At 41.1% G+C, this 19,371-nt stretch overlaps 1 protein-coding gene across 4 annotated transcripts in view; it reads right to left on the bottom strand.

Annotated features, from left to right (window-relative positions):
- Positions 1–19,371, bottom strand: part of scn8aa (sodium channel, voltage gated, type VIII, alpha subunit a) — a 75,378-nt gene that overhangs the window by 38,130 nt on the left and 17,877 nt on the right. For 3 of the 4 annotated variants that reach the window (XM_086048109.1, XM_086048135.1, XM_086048118.1), the window contains exons 3-10: positions 16,973–17,090; positions 15,157–15,247; positions 14,885–15,013; positions 10,365–10,456; positions 6,014–6,229; positions 5,710–5,773; positions 4,759–4,900; positions 8–214 (exon numbers count right to left, since the gene is read on the bottom strand). In XM_086048109.1, coding sequence (XP_085904235.1) covers positions 8–214; positions 4,759–4,900; positions 5,710–5,773; positions 6,014–6,229; positions 10,365–10,456; positions 14,885–15,013; positions 15,157–15,247; positions 16,973–17,090 — 1,059 coding nt within the window. Of the gene's footprint in view, positions 1–7; positions 215–4,758; positions 4,901–5,709; positions 5,774–6,013; positions 6,230–10,364; positions 10,457–10,682; positions 10,775–14,884; positions 15,014–15,156; positions 15,248–16,972; positions 17,091–19,371 lie in introns of all 4 variants that reach the window. The other variant, XM_086048126.1, reaches the window with a different exon arrangement.

Genomic DNA, 19,371 nt, shown 5'->3' with positions numbered 1-19,371 from the left:
TACTGACTTGAGCTTCTTCCTGTTGTTTCTTGAGCTGCTCCAGCATGGCCTTAAATTCCTCCTCCTTCTGCTGGGCCTCTTCCATGGTGGCTTGATTCTGCTCTTCGTAGGCCATGGCCACCACAGCCAGGATGAGGTTGACCAAGTAGAAAGAACCCACGAAGATCACCAACACAAAGAAGATCATGTATGTCTTTCCTGCCGCCCTCAATGTCTGTTGGGAGGATACATATAAATGATGAAGGGGAAAAAAACACAGCAGATTTAGACTTACAGTTAATGACAATAGCCAATCAGAAAGCGCGCTGAAGCTGATGCTGTTGCCAGACACAAATAGTGGCCTCATGTGTGGGGTGTCGCACATCATAAAAATCAGTTAATATCTTACAACTCAGAATGCGTGTAACCCGTTAAACAATGTATCATGTCATGACTGGTTGTCACTACCCATTGTTTTTTCCACTCAGTGAAAAAGGGCACAAGTCCCATTCTGACCACATGTCCCAATAATTTTGTCCACATAGTGAAAATAGTCACATGCCCGATTTATTTTTCACAATGTGTCCCATTACTTTCGTCCATATAGTGAGAATGGCCTGCAATGCAGAGGTCATCTTAACTTCAATGGGCCTCTTTCAATAAAAGTGTGTAGGCACAAATTTGTGCTTAAATTGTGCATACGCACGTTTGACACACAAATCTGTGATTCATCAATATGTTCGTACTCGAACCTGTGCGTACTCTGCAAGCAAATTTAGAATCTCCTCAGACCCTGCATACTTAAAAATGATGATAGATCAGCTTTAAAAAAAAACCCTCAAAACATTTTCCTTAATATACACAACGTATTGAAACTACAGTCATTTATGACATCAATATTAATAATTTGAACAAGAATAGCTTCAATTTGGAATTTGCTAATGATCTGACCAATGTCCTACATAACCGGGAAGGGAGCTTGCCATCACTTTTTCCCTCATGCCGTTCAAGTGCGTGTATGTGCTAATATCCGCCAAGGCCGCTGTCTGTGTGATGGCTGTTGTCACTCATCGAGCAGATTGAGACCTGCTGTCTCTCGCCTCCACCGCTAATTTCATGAATTTTATGGACTACAAATGCCTCTTAGCCGCTCTATTCATTCTGTACTATCTACATTAACAACTTGTGCAGTGTTTTCAGGTCCTAATGTATTTTTCTATGCAGGTTTTGTGTTCAGCATTCTCTAATTTAACTTTGGAATTAATGAAATATGATTGACATCGTTATTTTATGTTTGTTTCTGTGTTCAGCAAGCTTTCCAATGAGACGAACCTTTTGAAAATAGCAAAGATTAAGAAAGTTATGAACGTTTTGGGGTTTTCTCTTGTGAATATAAACCTTTGCACATTGCCTGAGATGCTGTCAAACGGATGGCCTTTTACAAAGAAATGGGGGCGAGGTTTATGCAAATTGGAGCCCACGGGCACGAGCCGTCATTTAGAATGAATTGTGATTCAGTTACACGCGCACATTGGTGCGAGGAAAATGGGCCGGTACGTATTCGTCAAGAATTATGCGCCGAGTAAGAATATTTCTCCTCATGTATTAGCAAGGCGTAATGAGTCCCAAAGAGAGCATTTATAAACTGTCTCTCTTTTGGCAAGCAATCCTTTTGATGTGACTAAGGCTCATTGTCGTGGACATGGGGCCATGGGCTACCATGTGCGTAAGACGGAAAAGGTGCTCGGCACTCATTGGTTTCACAATACGTCCCCTCACGCAAAATGGGGACCCTCCACGGACAGGGCGGTGACCCCCACGGCCGATGGTGCCCTATGCACTGTGCGTACTCTGCGTCTAGGGAGTGGCGATCCTGTTCATGCCACTCTAGGTGGAATAATCTTAAAATTTGGCCATGTGCATATTTTCCCATCAATTAAAGCACCTCTTAAGTCAAAGGCTATAGTAAGTCTAGTGCCCTGGGAAGATGAAACATCATATTGTACTTGAAGTTTGGATGTAGTTACAATATACGACACACATACTAACAATATCGTAAAAGATGGAAATAAACTGCCATTGTCACAACATTTTTTCTGTTTCCGCTGCAGTCTCTTGCAGTATGCCAACCTTCTCATACACTGACACACATTGCCATGAAGGCTCAAATTGCCAACTAGACCAATTTCCTGACCTGACTGCTGCTTCAAGATAATTAATTTCAATCTTCTAAAGCAAGGCCCTCAATGGGTCTACTACCACTGTGGACACACGGAGGGATTGAACAAAACATGTTTTATTGGGTTGATCAAAGAGGCACTGTGAAGTTAATACAGCATTTTAGCTGTGATATTTACTGGAAGATTACTGTATATCGGCGCTAGCAGACTTTTTTTTTTGCCATTTGTTTACAATGCACACCGACAACTGTGTGGAGCGATTCTGCTTTTAAATAAAAAATACAATAAGATGGGACGGGCTTGTTCAAGAGAAACAAGCATGGGGATCCAGTCTCCCACAAATTACAAAAAGTGCAATAATCGTTACGATGCGGTCAGACCAAACACGAGCTCAGCGTTTCTGACGGCGCATTTCCATATATAATCAATGCAGGTGCCTTAGCGTGCCAGGTGGCCTGGATGAAGCGTTGGAAGCGAAAATTGTGCTTCTTCGGCCATTTTGCGGGGGTGTGCAAATGTGAACTTTTTGTGGCATCGCGTCACCAACAAGTCGGTGATGAGAATGTACTTACTAGCATCAGCAGCAGAAGCACAAACAGACACAAACAGCGTGGTGAAATAAAAACAATGCGGGACAATATCATTGCGGTTTGTGGGACCCAAAGGCATACAGTGTATTGACTTATTTACAACCGCTGACCTGTCAACTTGTTTTTTTTCTGTCGGAGGACAAGGAGGAGCCTGTTCTCTTGCAACCCCGTGTAGTTCACACGTAAACAAAACTCACACGTGAGACACCAGAGCAACTCAAAATGTCGCGTGTGGGCTGAACCTTGCATGATGGTGTAATGGTGAGTTGTATATTAAATCATTGTTTTTTATTTGTTTCTTTTGTGGTCTGTCAAAATGTATCCCCGTAAAACCGGTCCATGGTGCAAAAAAGTTGGGGACCACTGATAAAGAGCAGGGTAGGCCGGTTCTGTGCTACATTCCAAAAACACGCTTCTTAGGTTCAATTGAAGACTCTAACTTGTCCATTGATGTGAATATTTGTCTGTATGTGAATTGTGACTGTCTCTGTCTAAGGCATTTTTAGATTTTAAAGAGTGCTTTATCTTTTTCATGGATTTCAATGACATTCACTACTATCAGGAAAAATACATATTTCCATGTTTTGAAGCCAGCCTCAGCTGTCAATGAATCACGCCTCTTATGCGTCTCCCTGTTCATTCCCATCTTTCATGCAGTGGTGTGGTGTATTCTGGACAGGAAAATCCTTATGCGCAAAGAGGGGAATATGATGAATATGAGAATATAATGAATATTCAATGCGTCTGATAGGCTGTGTACCATAGCATACCATGTACCATCTGCATTCAACACAACATTCCTTACAGATGCCAACAAGCAAATGTGTATAAAAGCACCCACACAAGGGATGTGGTACGACCCTGCCTGCATACTAATAATATATACAAACTCATGACTTTGAAATCCAGTATCGGTTCAAAATATAGGCTGGAGATTGCAGTATGGAGCTAAATGTCAGCAGCAGTCGGAAGTGAGAATAGAAGCGGGAGCTGGGATGCTCCCTTCACGTCTCGTTGGCCAATCCTGCACACTTAATATTTCAAACATCCTTCCTTGCACTTGCAATGGGAGACAGGAGAGTCTCCACCATTTCAGAGAGCTAATGTGCACACTGACAGACTGTTAGCCTATTAGCTTTTTCACAATGCAAAGTCAACTATCAGCATTTTAACACTGAAACATGGGCCTATTTTGACCCTTTTAAGCTCCCACATTACATCACTTGTGATGGTAGTACCATTATCTTCGAACAATGACAAAAGCACTTCACATTTTTTTCGGCATCTGTATCAAGTGGCCAGTGCCTGTACTGTTTAATAAACGCACAGTGACACCACAAGTCCCAGAATGCACTTCTATAGCCAGCGTGATGCCACATGCTTTCCCTCTCCAATGTTGGCAGTACAGCCATTCTTTATCAAATAAAGATTAAGTGGTCATTTCAGGACACAAATCAAGAATGTAGTACTTACTTTTGAAATACACATTGACAAGTTTAGTTGTGATCCAAACGGCAGAGCTGGGCACTTGACCCTTTTTTGCGGGTCTGTCCTACATCCTTATTTATCTCACTCTCCCTCACAAATGTTCATAAGTGTTTAATGATGTTTAAAATGTTATTTTCTAATCAACCATATCCTAATGTTTTGAATTAATAATTTTTTTTTGTGAATGGGAATTTCTTTTGTCCGTTATAATTTTGCCGCTTTTGCTGATTTGAGCTTTTTGTCGAGGTACCGTCTCGGTATCGGTATGGAGGTACTTACTATGCAGGTATAGTTAGGTATCGAAGTCAAAATGTTGGTATCATGACAACACTACTATAGAGTACCGACTCTTGCACTTATGAACATTTCACTTGTTTATTTACAGCAATATAATTTGTGATTCATTTGAAAAAAAAATACACTCAGGTTAATCAATCAATTGAGCAATTGATCACTGCAATGATTAGTGTGCTTAGTGTGACAGAGCAATCATCATAGTTGGGTGAACATGTCAACTTTACCAGCATGTAGAGGTTTTCCCAGAAGTCCTGTGTCATGAGTCGGAAGAGAGCCAGGAAGGCCCATCCGAAGCTGTCGAAGCTGGTGTAACCATAGTTTGGATTCCTTCCAGCTTTCATGCACGTGTATCCCTCCGGGCAACGGCTGAGAATGGCAAGGAGCAAGGCTTCAGAATAACTCAGCCTGTTACAGTGGTACCTCGATGTCGGAACGCCCCAAAAGTTGTGCAGAATACGTATTTTTGTAGTTCATCATATATGAGCATCAGTGCACCTTACCAGACTCATTAACATCTCAGCTAACTAAGGATGAACTTTTCATTTTTTGTTTTTTTTTGCAACACTTATTCAGAAAGAGCAACAAGGGAAAGAAAACAAGAATAGCCACAGGAGGTTAAGCTATGTTTAGCGCTTTTATTTTGGTCGGTTTCTCCCTCTTGTTTCTGTTCGGGCAGGTTAGACCCAACAATGTTAACAGGCGATTGCATCCCAGCGGATGTGTGGGAGGGCTGTGCCGCTCTAAGAGTGGTCACAGTGAGCTTCAGTCCAGGCCAGTCAAAGCAGTTCCTTTCATCCCTTTAAAGCGGAAGTCAAGTGAAAAAATACCTTCACGATAATATGTTCCATGTGCCCCCACTATTCTAAAAACGGCATTGTAATTAATATTGAGTTTCTGGATTATGATTTAAGCAGAAAAATCCACCCATCCATCTGAGGGGGCTGCCATTTTGCCACTTGCGGCCGACTGAAAATGACATCAAAGGGCTCAGATGACGACCGTCTCAGCTCACCTGTTTGGTCATGTGACATTCACAAGCAAGTAAATTCTGTTTTGAAAGTCGACCAAATAGAGGTTTGATCAAGGTCAAGGTAATGGATTGTTTTGGACCTTGAAGGTACTGCTATGACAGCTCATTGCTGGCACACAGAGGAGGACTAAGGACAGATACTCACCCTGAGTCTGAGCTGTTCCCACAGAGAAGAGCATCGGACTGGCCGGGCAGGAAGTAGAAATTTGCTGAAGATCAAAAAAGTGCTGTGGTAAGGCATTACTGTCACATTCTATATGACGAAATTTGTATATTTTGCTGAATGTCCGTCAATTCTCGGTGCAATTTCAATTCAGCTCATTTCACATCAATTCTTTTTGTCTGCCAAAATGCCATATTGTTTTCTTGTGGCAGCATATTGGCTGACACATTCACTGAGTCCGCCTTGCCAGATCACTCACAAAGCTCTGCCCTCTTCTCCCACTTACTGTTGTTCATGATGTATTCATTCCAGTCGAAGCTGCCGTTGATGGGGTAGCTCTCGGTTATGTTGATGGGCCAGATGACACACTTGTGGCGCAGGTTGCCCATGAAGAGCTGCAGACCAATGAGTGCAAAGACACTGAGGCAGAAGACGGTCAGGATCATCACATCGGAAAGCTTCTTGACCGACTGGATGAGGGCACCCACGATGGTCTTCAGGCCTGAGCGGGAGAGGGGGAGGAGCCACGCAAACAGAGCACACAGAGTGATGACGCACAAGGGAACCATTCGGCAGGTATGACTCTTTCGACATTCTATTTCTACCGGAAGAATGGTATATGCGCTCAAAATGTCCTTGGTATATTGGCCAAAGATACCATACTATCACGATACAGCGATTGCCTGATAACTGACATTTTGGATTCATTTTTTTAATTGTCATGATTATTATAGATTCGCTTTTGTTGAGTACTTGAGGGTGGAAATGCACATTACTCACAACAAAATATTACGCAGTACTGTGCCAACAATATCAATAGTATTGCAATTTAATGGAGGAAAACCATCTATGATGCATCACCATATCTATAGAACAAAGTTATGTAGACGTTGCACATAGAGCAAACAAAACTTTATTGAATATGTTAAAAACAATTACTACTTTTACAAACTTAAATTAACGAAGATGGAGGCATAAGTCAAACTCTCCATACTTGGACATTGATTAAGTATCAGTCCTGTATATAAATTTGACACCGAGTAAGTACATTTGCAACTAAACTGAAACAAGATCATTATTTTAGTATGCATACTTTTTGTTAGTTTTGTTGGGTGGTTTGCCATGAGATTTTTCTTATGCAAAATACTTTGGCCTTGGCTCAGCAGGTTGGAAAACACTGATCTAATAATGACTCTCCTTATTAAAAACTCAAATGAGTAAATCCGTCTTGAACGATGCAGATAGACTAAGATGTGTCATAATTCATATCTACCAGTAACATGGAACGAGTAATGATTTGTGTATTATTACTCCCCGCCTAATGATAATTGTTTGAATAAGCTCAGCTCGTGCATGAAGTAATAATGTGACGTTTGAAACTCTTCATTCACAGGACATGAAAACGCACAATTGTCGTATTTCTTTACTCTAAACACCACCACACTGGATTTAAGGCGAAACCAACAAATTGTGCTTATTTGCAGACTTTCACCTTTAATTTGAAGGTATTTAGGGCACACAAAAGCAGGTATCGGCTGTAATAATTATTACAGTTAATTGGTCGATTTGCTTTCCAGACTGGTTAGCTGCATGCTGGCATCGAATATCATCAGATTAAACCAAGTTTTTGTGAGAAACAAAACACCTCAGTATAATCAATATTATACCTATACATGTGAATTTAAACGTGAGGGTTAAGAATGGGCACTATCATGAAAAATATACAGTATAGTGATGCCAACTCTATATGTGGAATTTCATGACATCCTGTGTAAGAGAGCATCCCAAACATACAGTTTCAATACAGGCTATCAATATGATTAAAATGTACCGATTCAATCTATTTACGTATCTAAACATCTTTAATCAAAATGACAGTTTACACACAACTTTAGAAAGCAAAACAAGAAATACCCAAGAACCTTCCCACTCTTTTCAAAATGATTCACGCAGAAGAATCGAGTGGAGTTTGCATCCTATTGCCAATTGTGCATGGTGTGAAAGAGAGGGGGAAGGCTGCAGAAAAGTGAGAGGAAAGCACGGCAGCACAACAAGGGGCCATGAGACGGAGGCACAGGCAGGGTTGGGTGAGGGGTGGGGGGGGGGGCGGTAACCACATGCAGGTCATTTAAACTCCAAGGCTGAACAGGTAGCAATTCAATGCCAGCGCCATGTCGTGTGGCCGCTTTGCTTAACTGCCCGGTGTGAGGTGTCACAATGTCATCAAAGTGCAACCCTGCAGTCGGTCTCATCCACACTGACGACAAAGTCACATTACCTTGGCATCCTCTGCGGCCAGCGTTCACACCGGGCAAGCAGGAAGGAAGTCCGATATGGAAGCAGGAGGACCCCCTTTTCATGTGTTAGCGCTAGCTTCGCCACTTATTCTATTTACTTGCTTCTCATAGTCTGGATTTAGATTTTGGATAATCACGTAATTAAAGAAAAATCTTTACATCTCACGCTAAAATTATGTCAAATTTTATTTTATTTTATTTTGGGGGGAATGCTCTGTTTAAGTTCCCACTTTTAGCAAGACGAAACAAAACGCAAAACTGTTACCTGAAACAGTCACCTAAAAATGAAACGGATGCGGAACGTGACTAAAAATTTGATTGTGTACTTACGGGTAGAGAGTAAACTTTGGAGTTGGACTAAGTGATTTTAGCAGTGCTTGATAAATGCTACTACACTCACCACTGATACACCCAGGTCCCAGAATGCCCTGCAATAGCAGAGGCATTGGAACATTGATTTAAAAAAATAACTGCATGGATCTAATTGCTTTGAGGTTTGAATATCATAAAAGATCATTTTCACTATGTTCCCATTGTTGTTTTGAATAATAGTGCTGATTGCAGGGGACTGAATGATTCATATTTTAAAGTTCACAACTGACTCACGTGATTCGCCAATTATAATTGATCCATATACAATGGGGGGAAATAATCATTAACGGTCTCCAATTTTGATGGTTGTTTATTGATTATATTTACTAGCCAGGAATTTCAAAGAACAGCATCTCCACAGTCAAGCATGGAGGTTGAAACATTATGTGTAGGGGTCCAGGACAACTTCACCACACTGAGTGGCCAGTGAAAGGAGCCATGATCTGCCAAAATCTCCTTTGCTCAGTGAGAACACTTAAGATGGGCCTTCCAGCAAGATGATGAGCCGAGTCATCGCCAAGGCAACAAAGGAGTGGCTCAAGACCAAGCATAAGATCACGGAGTGATCCAAGCCAATAGAAAAGCAGTGGAGGGAGCTGAAGCTTGGACTTTACAAGCAGAAAGCAACAGTTAAAAATCCCTCATGCAAACCTGGTGGCCAACTACAAGAATCTCATGACTGTGCCTTCAAGCATGGCTTTCTCCACCAAGTACTCAACTTACTGTACATGTGTTGAACTTGGGGACCGAATAAGTATTTCACTCAAAAAAAAACAACAAAAAAAACACACGCAACACTTTATAACTTTAATATTGTGTTTTCTGCGCCTATTCTTTCTCTTAGCATAATCAATAAACAACCATAAAAATTACACAGTGTAAACATACACATTCAGCAGGGGATCCAATAATCATTTCTCCCAATGTATGTACTGCACGGGATGGTAAAAAAAAAGAATTGCGTTCTAAAATCTGGCCTGCTTGTGATTACTTTAGAGACACAAGTAATATCTCTGTTGTCTCTGGTATATAAATTGTAGAAAAGAAGAAAACAAATGCACTCTTGTATAAGTGTTGTTCATTTCCCTGTGAGGCTGTCCATAGGAAGCATGACATCTGCTCAGCATCCTCCACTGACGGACACGGAGGATTTGGGTAAGTGTCACTCACGAATATGAATCCGTCGTTCACGCATTGCAGCTGCATCCACAACACTACAACTAAACGCACCGATTCTTTTTCTTTCGGGGTCGTAAAGACGAGGGGGGGGAATCAGTCATCAAACTAAAGACCAAACAAAAAGGAGAACAAAAAAAAAAAAATCAAAACTGTCAATGCCATTTGTCAGCCAAGCTCTCAGTAGATTAAGATTAGAAAAGCAAGTGACTGAGAAGCGTCATGCAGCATAAGAGATATGTTGACAAACTAGGCTTGGCAGTCTTCATACATTAATAACTTTATGAGAATATGGGGGGGGGACGAAGAGGCTCTTCAGTTTTCATGTGCAGCAACATAACTGAGTGTTTTATTGCACCTGTACATTTTTTGTCAATTGGAGAGACACTGTCATATTATTAATCAGATAAACGAACTGATTGTTGGGGAAAATATAAGCATACTTGAACAATAGTTATTAGTTGGAGGAAAGGCATCTAATTATTGGGTGGGGTGGGGGTAGGGCTGGGGTCTCAGCGAGTTAGGCCACAGCTGCCGTGGAAACCAAGCTCATAATGAGACTGCTACTGGGGCAGAAGAAGAGTGCAGAGACATTGGAGGGCCCTAGAGGAGACTGCAAAGCCTATCAAAAATGTATTAGTACCATTTTTGATAATTTTGGAGGATAAAAGAACCAAAAAAAAATGGCTGTCTCCAATTGGTTTTCTGCTGCTTGAAAATCATAACCGTAATCATAGTGAGTAGAAAAGAAAGGGTGGGAGGATCAGCCTTAGTGTTTAAACGGAGTCTCACCTGGAATGACAGAGATAGTTTTCAATGCTCGGAGAACTCTGAACGTTCTCAGCGCAGATACATTGCCCAGGTCCACAAACTCTGTTATATATCTGGAACAGGGGAAGGATCACACACAGAACACACACGATGACCAAAACCAAACACGGCAAGAGCACAACACCAGCGCACCAGGAGGAAGAACGACGTCACTCACAGAGCCTGTCCACGGAGGAAAAGGGTGGAAGGTAAAGAAAGAAAGGAGGACACACACACCTAACACCGACCCCGCCCATTCGCCCGCCCCCTCAGTCACCACCCTGCCCAATGCTGTCTTACCTGGAATGACAGAAATAGTTTTCAATGCCCTCAACACCCTGAACGTGCGCAGAGCTGAGACATTGCCTAGGTTTACAAACTCTGTTATATACCTGCAGGATCAAACCACAGTTACAACAGCGGGTTATTTTCATGTGCACACAAGAGCACAGGGAAAGTGAACAGGTGATAGGATCGACAGCGATACAGTGGTACTTCCACTTACGAGTATTTCGAGATTGCCAGATACGAGCAAAAGTATCTTGCCTGGAGTTGCTCGCCAAAAATTGGGCAATGAGCACCCGCACAACAAGCAGCAGTGTGGCAGACATTGAACGAGTCTTCAAAATACTTAGTTCAAAAGTAAACATAAAACAAACAGAAATATACGTTGTGTATTTACCCAAAGCACATTAACTTTGCCTTACAGAAGTCCATTAGCTTAATGCTAACGAGCGGTCGGAAGACATCGAGCTTACGACAATACTCACTTCTTAATCGTCTGTGGAAAGACAAGTCAAATTACTGCACCTTATTAGCCATGTTCTTCTTCTGTGTCTCATCAGCAAATTTGTGTTAGTGTTTTTTTAAGGCACAAGAACGGATTAATGCCATTTGCCGTTCATTTCAATGGGGAAAAAGTGTGGTCGCGGAAAAAGTTAAAACTCGTAAGCCAAGGCACCACTGTATACTCGTATACAGGATTTACAAAATGCACAGTCGACCACAATGTAGCCCACCGGACATGCCTCCAATTGACCTTCGCTAGCACCCACCTCCCCCTGGCGACTGTTGCTAGGTCGTTTTCAATGAGACACTTCCACACTGGAGAAATATTACCTAATTCTTGGATGAGAACATTTTAGCAGCATGCCATTGAAGGATGGAAGCTAACGCACACACAGACAACACGGATGGCTCAACAAAAGTGAACACCGCCTCCAACACTGGTCCTGTTCCTTTGACCATTACGCTCATTCAAAAGCAAAAATCAATAGACCTATACAAATGTTGTAACGAGGAGCACTTAACTATCTTCAATTAGCAAGAACATTTTAGCTAAGAACGCAGTAATTAATCCTGACGTTAGCAGCATAACATATAAAGGCCTAGATAGACCAAAAAGACGCTGGCCAACAGTGACAGACGCTTACCTCCTCTGGCGTCCGGCCGGCTGTCGGCACGTCACGCTGGAGGAATACACCGCAACGACAGACAGCGACCCTGACCATGAAAGTACCTTCTGTGCATGCATAAGATGTAGTACCCTTCCATACCATCGGCGGCGGTAGTCACCATTTCTCATAGTTAGAAAAATCCATCCGGAAAGCTGTTGGCCGGGGGCGGATTGTAAAAACGTAAACAATGTATTCAGCTCTATTCTTCGCTCACAATGAACTCCCACGCGAAGTAAACCATCACGTTCTTGACACGGTATTGTGAAATACTTACATTGTCATCCCTTACTCTTGTAAGAAGATTAAGGCAGCGGAGGCGTGCTCACTGTTTTTCCGCATTTGTCACTTCCCGTTGGTGCTCCGAGCACTGATTTGCTAGCTAACAGCCAATCAGAGTGACCAAATGTCACGACTTGCGACGCCCATTCAACATGCGTGAACAACCCCAAGACACTTACAGACGAGTTACGACACTACGACGGTGGTCACTACACCAAACAGATGGCGCATTCACACGCCACGACGCTTCACGACCTCCGACGTCGGTTTGGTCTATCAGGGCCTTAAGAAACATGCCATTCATTTACACACTTTTAGGTACTCAACAAATATTTCCCTTCAACCTGTCTCAATAAAGTGTTTTATACTGCAGGTTCCCCAAGTACATCTGTAAACAATACTTACCTTTTAATACCTACAAAAACAGAACACGTTGGACCTCTGTTCTATGCTGCGCTGTGATTGGCCTGTCTACGTAAAGCTGTGTTTGTGCACACAAAAAACTAATGATGGGTATGGCGGACATACAACCAATATACATTTACAGTTTCATCAGCTCTTGTTTTCACAATGGTGTCAGATATAGTTGCATCGGGTGACCAAAACAATCTTTGTATTTCATTTCAACTTAGAGGGGAGTTTGCAATTCCCCCCCCCCACACACACACACAAAAAATCACATTGTCATAGTTGTTAAAACAGTCAATATGAGCTGACAATAGTACATGGGGTACATCTGTGAAAAAAACAGATATCCCTGGCCTCATTGTACCTCTAATTGGATTTTTAAGAAACCACTGTGCCTGAGGAAAAACTGGGCATTTTACTAAAATTTCACGTTGCGTTTATCGGCTTCCGCCTACAGCTGGTGTACCCTTCCGCCGTCCGTCCATCCTCCTTTTTCTCCGGCCGTAACAAACAGTAATCGCCTATAGGCCGGTCCGCCCATCATTTTAAACGGGCTTCCGTTAGCGTTTCCGTCTACAAACTTTGACCAACTACCTCTAGCGCCCCTCTAGCAGTACTGCTATTTTGTTGAAGCTGAATATGCCTTCTCGGTGGCTATTTGTTAAGACTACGCACTTTCATAATCGCAGGTTATGAATGGTCATGTTTGACAATTGTGCTTATGTATGTTAGTGAGGGGCGTGGCTTTGCTCAGAGATTCTGGGAAGTGGTGATTAGGGACGTGAGGCCATATTCAAAGCAGTTCTAACATTGCAAACTCCCCCTTTAAAGCAGCATTTAGGAAGGGTTCCATTTTAGTTCAAAGTTAAGTTATGATGATGTTATTCATTCCAACATTGTTTGGGACACCCTGCAGTGTGACATATAGTAGAAATACAGGCCAGGGAAGAAGAGTTCAGATGACACAAGAAGGGTGACAAAAACTAAATGCGTGGGTCTGAGTTGTCACGGTGAGTCGAGTGGAAACCTTGAAGCCCCAAAAGAGAAATGCCAGTGATGTCTCTCAATAACAATCGAGGAAAAACAGAAGATGAGTTGTCAGCCAGGACGTACAGTGGTACTTTGAAGTTGAAACTCCCAAAAAGCCTTGGAACAGTCACAGTAGATGATATCATCACATGGCATCAGTTATTTGCATGCCTTGCTATACCTCATTTCAGCCAGCATCAAAGCAGTAACCGTGTGAGTTTTGCATTTTTTGTAACACTTAATACAAGGATGAGGGCGGTAAGAGAAGAACATCAAGGGGGGAGTTGGCATGAAGTATGTGATCGCATTCACATTCTTAGCAGAAAAGACTCCAGTTCAGTCCAAAAACCTGTCCTGAGGGTTTCAGCGTCATGATATTTACAGTCAATGCTGCTCTCATTGGCGTCGGTCGGAATCCTCGCATCTCCAAAACCATCACTTTTCAGGAATCCCAAAAAACAACATGCTTGTGGAGCTACTAACATTGCATCGTCGAAAAGAGTAAGTCATTTTTAACACTTATTATTGGTCAAACATTTGGAAAAATAATAGACCAACATGATGACTGACCAATAGTAGAGATTGTGAAAAATGTTAACTTAACCACATTTGGACACAGGAGGAGGTTTCAGCCCAATTGATGTTCTGCTAGACTTTTTAGCCCTGTAGCTGCAGTTATTTTGCTAGGTTGCTACTTCCTGTTGTTCCATTGTAACTAATATCGAGCAAATGGATCTTCCATGACTGGTGTGATGCATTTGAATCAATCCGTTGATGATACATATTTGACAAGAAGTAGCACCGAGTAGCTGCTAACAAGTCAGTTGCTGAGGTTAGCTGCCATAGGCTAGTAAGTTGCCTTTAAAAGGTCATGTTTTGTTTACACGACAAGCGTGGTTGACTTCAATCGACGCTTGTGTGACGGTTAATGTTTTTTTTTTTAAATGGATGTTTATCACCCATTCTAATGTGTCTTTAGAGTTTTTAATATGATAATATTAAAACTGTTTTCTTCTGCTTCTGTTTTTATGACAATTATTAACTTGATTTAAAACGCTGCCTGTACAATTAATAAAGGCTTTATGATGGTGACAGTTGGCACTCTGGAATTAATCATCACACATCTAATTGCTGTCAATAGGAAATTTAGTTTGAAAATAAACAAAATGGACATCATTTTGTCATTCCGGAAGGGATTGCGGTCAAACTTCAAAGTACCACTATACACTCTGCACCCACACACACTTCAACACCACCGACTCCATCATGTAGGCTTCTTTCAATAGAAATGTCCCACAAGTGCATTTCCTTCTGGGGAGAAATACTTACGCCATGGAGATGACCATAAAGTCCAGCCAGTTCCATGGGTCTCGGAGGAATGTAAAGCCATCTATACAGAATCCCCTTGCCGTGATTTTTACAAGAGACTCAAACGTATAAATTCCTGTGAATGTGTACCTGAAAGACAAGAGTATCGACATATCCGATAATAAGAGTCTAGCTAAGATAACACATGCAAAGCATACAGTAGTAGCACTAGACTAGAGGCACAAAGTTCAAACATGAACATTTTGAGAGAGAATAATGAAAGATGTACTTACTCTACTTGTTTTGACCACTCGGGAGGATCACTAAAGGTCATGAATATACAGTTGGTCAAAATAGTACACATAATGATCATGCTGAAAAGAGTGAGCGGTAGGTCAAGGGGAGAAAACGGCAATTGAAGGAGGCAGTGACAAAACATGATGCAGCTTATTGTTGTTAACATTCTGTTATTGTTTAGATGTTTTGTTGAATCATTCAAAAGCTTATTTGCAAACCAATCACGACACCAAATAAAATACAATGAATCATACGTTGACTAGCTGGACTGAATAACAGACGTGCTTTCATTTGTGTTAAATTCTTTCAAGATACACACCTAATATGCAAATTATCTCATATTATATTGATCATTAAATATAGCATTATGTATGTATACAAAAAAGTAAATGTATAAAAATACAACATTCTTAAGCCGGATACACACATACCAATAATCAAGCCGATTTTAAGGGGGTTAAGACCAGGAGGTGTTGTTAGTTCATGTGTATTTGTGCGACAAGAGTCACTTTTGAAGCCACACAAACATTGCAAGAACAATGAATGAAGGTGAAAAACCCATTTATGGCACTGCTATAGGAGCATGGCATGGCATCTCATTAAAATGTACACAAACAGTAGTGTACATTGCTTGAAAACAGAGTGTACTACCAGATATTTTGAATGGTATTTCCCCACTGAATATGTAGTTGCTTTTTACTGTATATTTATTTATCTTTTATCAATTTAATGTTTGGTCTGCATAAAATATGTGTTTTACAACTAAATACAGAAAAGATTAGAGAAAACTGCAATTAATTTCAAGTAACTTTAAGGAAAACTATGCGATATCAGGATGCATGTTTTAGGGATACAATTACCCATATCGGGATATAATTTTTTGGTCCACTTCTCACAGCACATTGTAGAAACATATTTTGTATTATAATATCATATGATGATATATAATGATAATGCCATAAATGATATCCTATCATTTGTATTATTTCGTTCCCTCACCTAAAGAGAATCAATAGGAGAATCAATAAGAAATCTGACCGATAATCAATAATATCAATAATGGAATGGGGATCACTAAATTCTTGTCACTTCCCATCCTGAACTACACCACACACTAGAGCAGTAAGCACAAATTTGCAAATGTCTTCCTCGTCATGTGTGTGGGCTGTGTCATAGGACTGGGTATCGATTCCAATTTCCAAATTCAATTTGATTTGATTTCCAAGGGCCCGATTGGTTTCGAGTCACGATTCATTTTGATTTCGACTCAGTTAAGGATTCCACGCAGTACTAATCCTACTATAATTTAGAAGACAATCTCAGGAGAAGAAATACTGCAAATAGTCCAATCTTATTTTATGAATCGTAAAATTCTTTTTTAAGAATCGATATCGGGCTATGAAAAGGAAAATCGATTCTAATCGATTTTTCAAACCCAGCCCTACTGTGTCATATTTTAAAAATCAGTCAAGATGTCAAAAATCGGTGTGAGAAACTTACTCATCTTTGAAAATTTAAGAACATGTCATGCCAACAGATGCTTGAAATATTAATGGATGGTAGGCTTCCACCTTATAACTACAAGATCTACTAACGCAGCTCAACGTGAAGTCAGCAAAATGACTTGCATGTTCCTAGTGGGAGGTTATTGCCAAAGCTGTCTGTTATTCAGTCCTCTTTGCACGAGTGTCTACTGTCTATTCCTCACGTGAAACATCCAAAGACACATAGGGCAAATCATCATGAATAATACACATAAGCATGCAATCTCCTATAGCCTTTGCATTTAAGGCAGCATATAAAAAGGATATGAATGTATCAAAATTTTAATAGCTATTTGCCTAACCGGATTAAAAGGACTTATGAAGTACAAGGCAGGTGTGGCACTGAAACGGAAGATTGTCTTCCCCCTATTTAGCACTATAAATGTCTGTGGAGAGAAGAACAGAGGGAGAGAAAATATGTATCAGTAAACAGAACATTTGGCTTGAAGAGCAACTACAAGTACATAGACCACCACCATGTATCATTTGGATTTTCTCATGCATTGGAATACACATTAAAGCACAATTAAAGATTCACTTAATACCATAGTGTGCCTAGATGACATGTGAAGTTGAAAATGTGAACATGTGCATAAAACCATAAGGTGTGACAATAAAGCCAATGCTTCCCACTGGGAAGGCTACATACAAACAATATGAGCTACTGCAGAAATAGCCAGTGTGTTCTATCATTTTGTGACCACATTTGTAAAACACACTGGAAAAAAGACAAATGGCCGCCAGGATGTATGTATTATTTAGGGTGACCAAACGTCCTCTTTTGCCCGCACATGTCCACTTTTTTGCACCCTGTCCGGGGAAGTTTTATCAATTCATGAAAATGTCCGGCTTTAGTGTTTCTCAAAGGACCAAGTAGCATGTGTTTAATTTGACTGCCGTTTCGCACAACAAATAAAAAGCAGAGTGGGTTTTTTTTTGTTCCACTGCATGAGTTCCTTCATTGTTAGACCCCCAAATGCAGGATGGAGCTGAATAAAATTAGGAGGAAGAAACTTAAAGACTGAAGTGAATATTCTTGTGAGACTACTGTTTTATTATTGTTACACTTAAAAGATGGAATTTATGGACAGCTATATTTTGTTAAAGATGGGAAGAGGTAGAACATTGTCATACTTAAGACGTAAGACTTCCATAGAGAGATACTTATTTTATTTTGTACCCATACAGAGGAGGCATAATTTAAATTAGGGCTGCACAATTTATTGATCAAATATTATCATTGTGATAACGGCACATGAAATGCAGAATGCAAAAGACTTGCAAGAAATTCATATGGAAGTGTATTCTTTAATCTAACTTTGACCAATCAGAGGCAACCTTAAACGCGTATGACCATCCAATGGGAGAACAGTATGTAGGGGCATTACTAACACTTAAAGGGACGGTGGCCATGTTTTCACTTAACAAGTTCATTTTATATATTTTTTGATCATGAAAATGAAAAGAGTTGTCATTTTCTATTTTATCAATACATTTTGGGAGAAATTAGGAAAAATAAGTTACTCCATGAACAACGCCTCTTGTTAATGAGGAGAATGGCCGCGCCTCCTACCGTTCTATCCTTGTTCAGTCGGAGTCACTGGAGGAACTGATAACAAACCCTCCATTGGAAATCATTGCACTTTCATTGCTTATAATGTCCAAAAACGGTGATCAATTGGCACCAACATTTATGTGGACATCCCTAAGAATGACCACTTCAACATATCAAAAGGATTAACCTCTCTGTGGCTGATTTATAAGAATGAGGAAATGTGGAAGTGAGCATGAGCGACATAGATTCATGCTGGGACTAGCGCACAGTGCTTCTTTGCCAAAAAAAAAACAACACTGCTTCTTTACTGATCACGGTTAGGACGGGCGAGGCATTTACACCAGTCAAGATATTTACAAAGACTGAAGTGAGAATGAGGAGACGTGCACATTTATTTGGATGGGGAATGGCCACAGTTTTTCGACCGACAAAACGCCGTCCAATGGAACGTAACAGCCGAAATGGTGCGTTCCAATGCGGCCACACTCTGCTGTGGAGTCGGATGCGCACGTTCAAGATAGTCCCGGTGTTCGATGTTGGCTTCACTCACGCGGCTGCAAGCGGTGTCGGACAACGCACGCGACTGCTTGGGAGCAACCCCTCGACATGAAGAGAGACGCAGACAGGCTCATGATCACCTCCACACGCTGCGCGGACAGTAAGGAGCTAATGTTGTCGTGCTAACGCCTTTTGTTTTAACGGCCTGAAGCTAGTTGTTGCTATTAGTTGTACCGTTATTCTACTGTTAGGCGGGGAGAGAAGTAGAGGTGGGGAAATAAACATCCATGCTTGCCTGATTGCTTGCCCACTGACAGTCGGCGTCTTCCTCCCGAGAGTTGACACAAGTTTAGCGTCGCTAAATGTCAGAAATATAACCAGTCGGGGTTCGTGTGCGCAATCATGCTCTTGTCCGCTTCAGCTTGTGAAAGTGGAGGAGCAATCGCCACGGTATTTTTGATTTTGTGGAGGTGATCAGGATGAGATCACGTTTTATGTCAATAAACCCAAACTATTGTGCAGAACACTTTTATACTTTCACAGGTTGAAGTGGACAAGAGCAGTAATGTGCATTTGCATTTTGGTGGCGATTGGTTGCCGTTTAGACAACAGAA

This window comes from Filicampus tigris, chromosome 1 (assembly GCF_054856515.1).
Source record: "Filicampus tigris isolate MCC_2025a chromosome 1, RoL_Ftig_1.0, whole genome shotgun sequence".
Classification (NCBI taxonomy): Eukaryota; Metazoa; Chordata; class Actinopteri; order Syngnathiformes; family Syngnathidae; genus Filicampus; species Filicampus tigris.
Note: the sequence above shows the minus strand (reverse complement) of the source record. Positions and strands in the feature narration are given on the sequence as shown.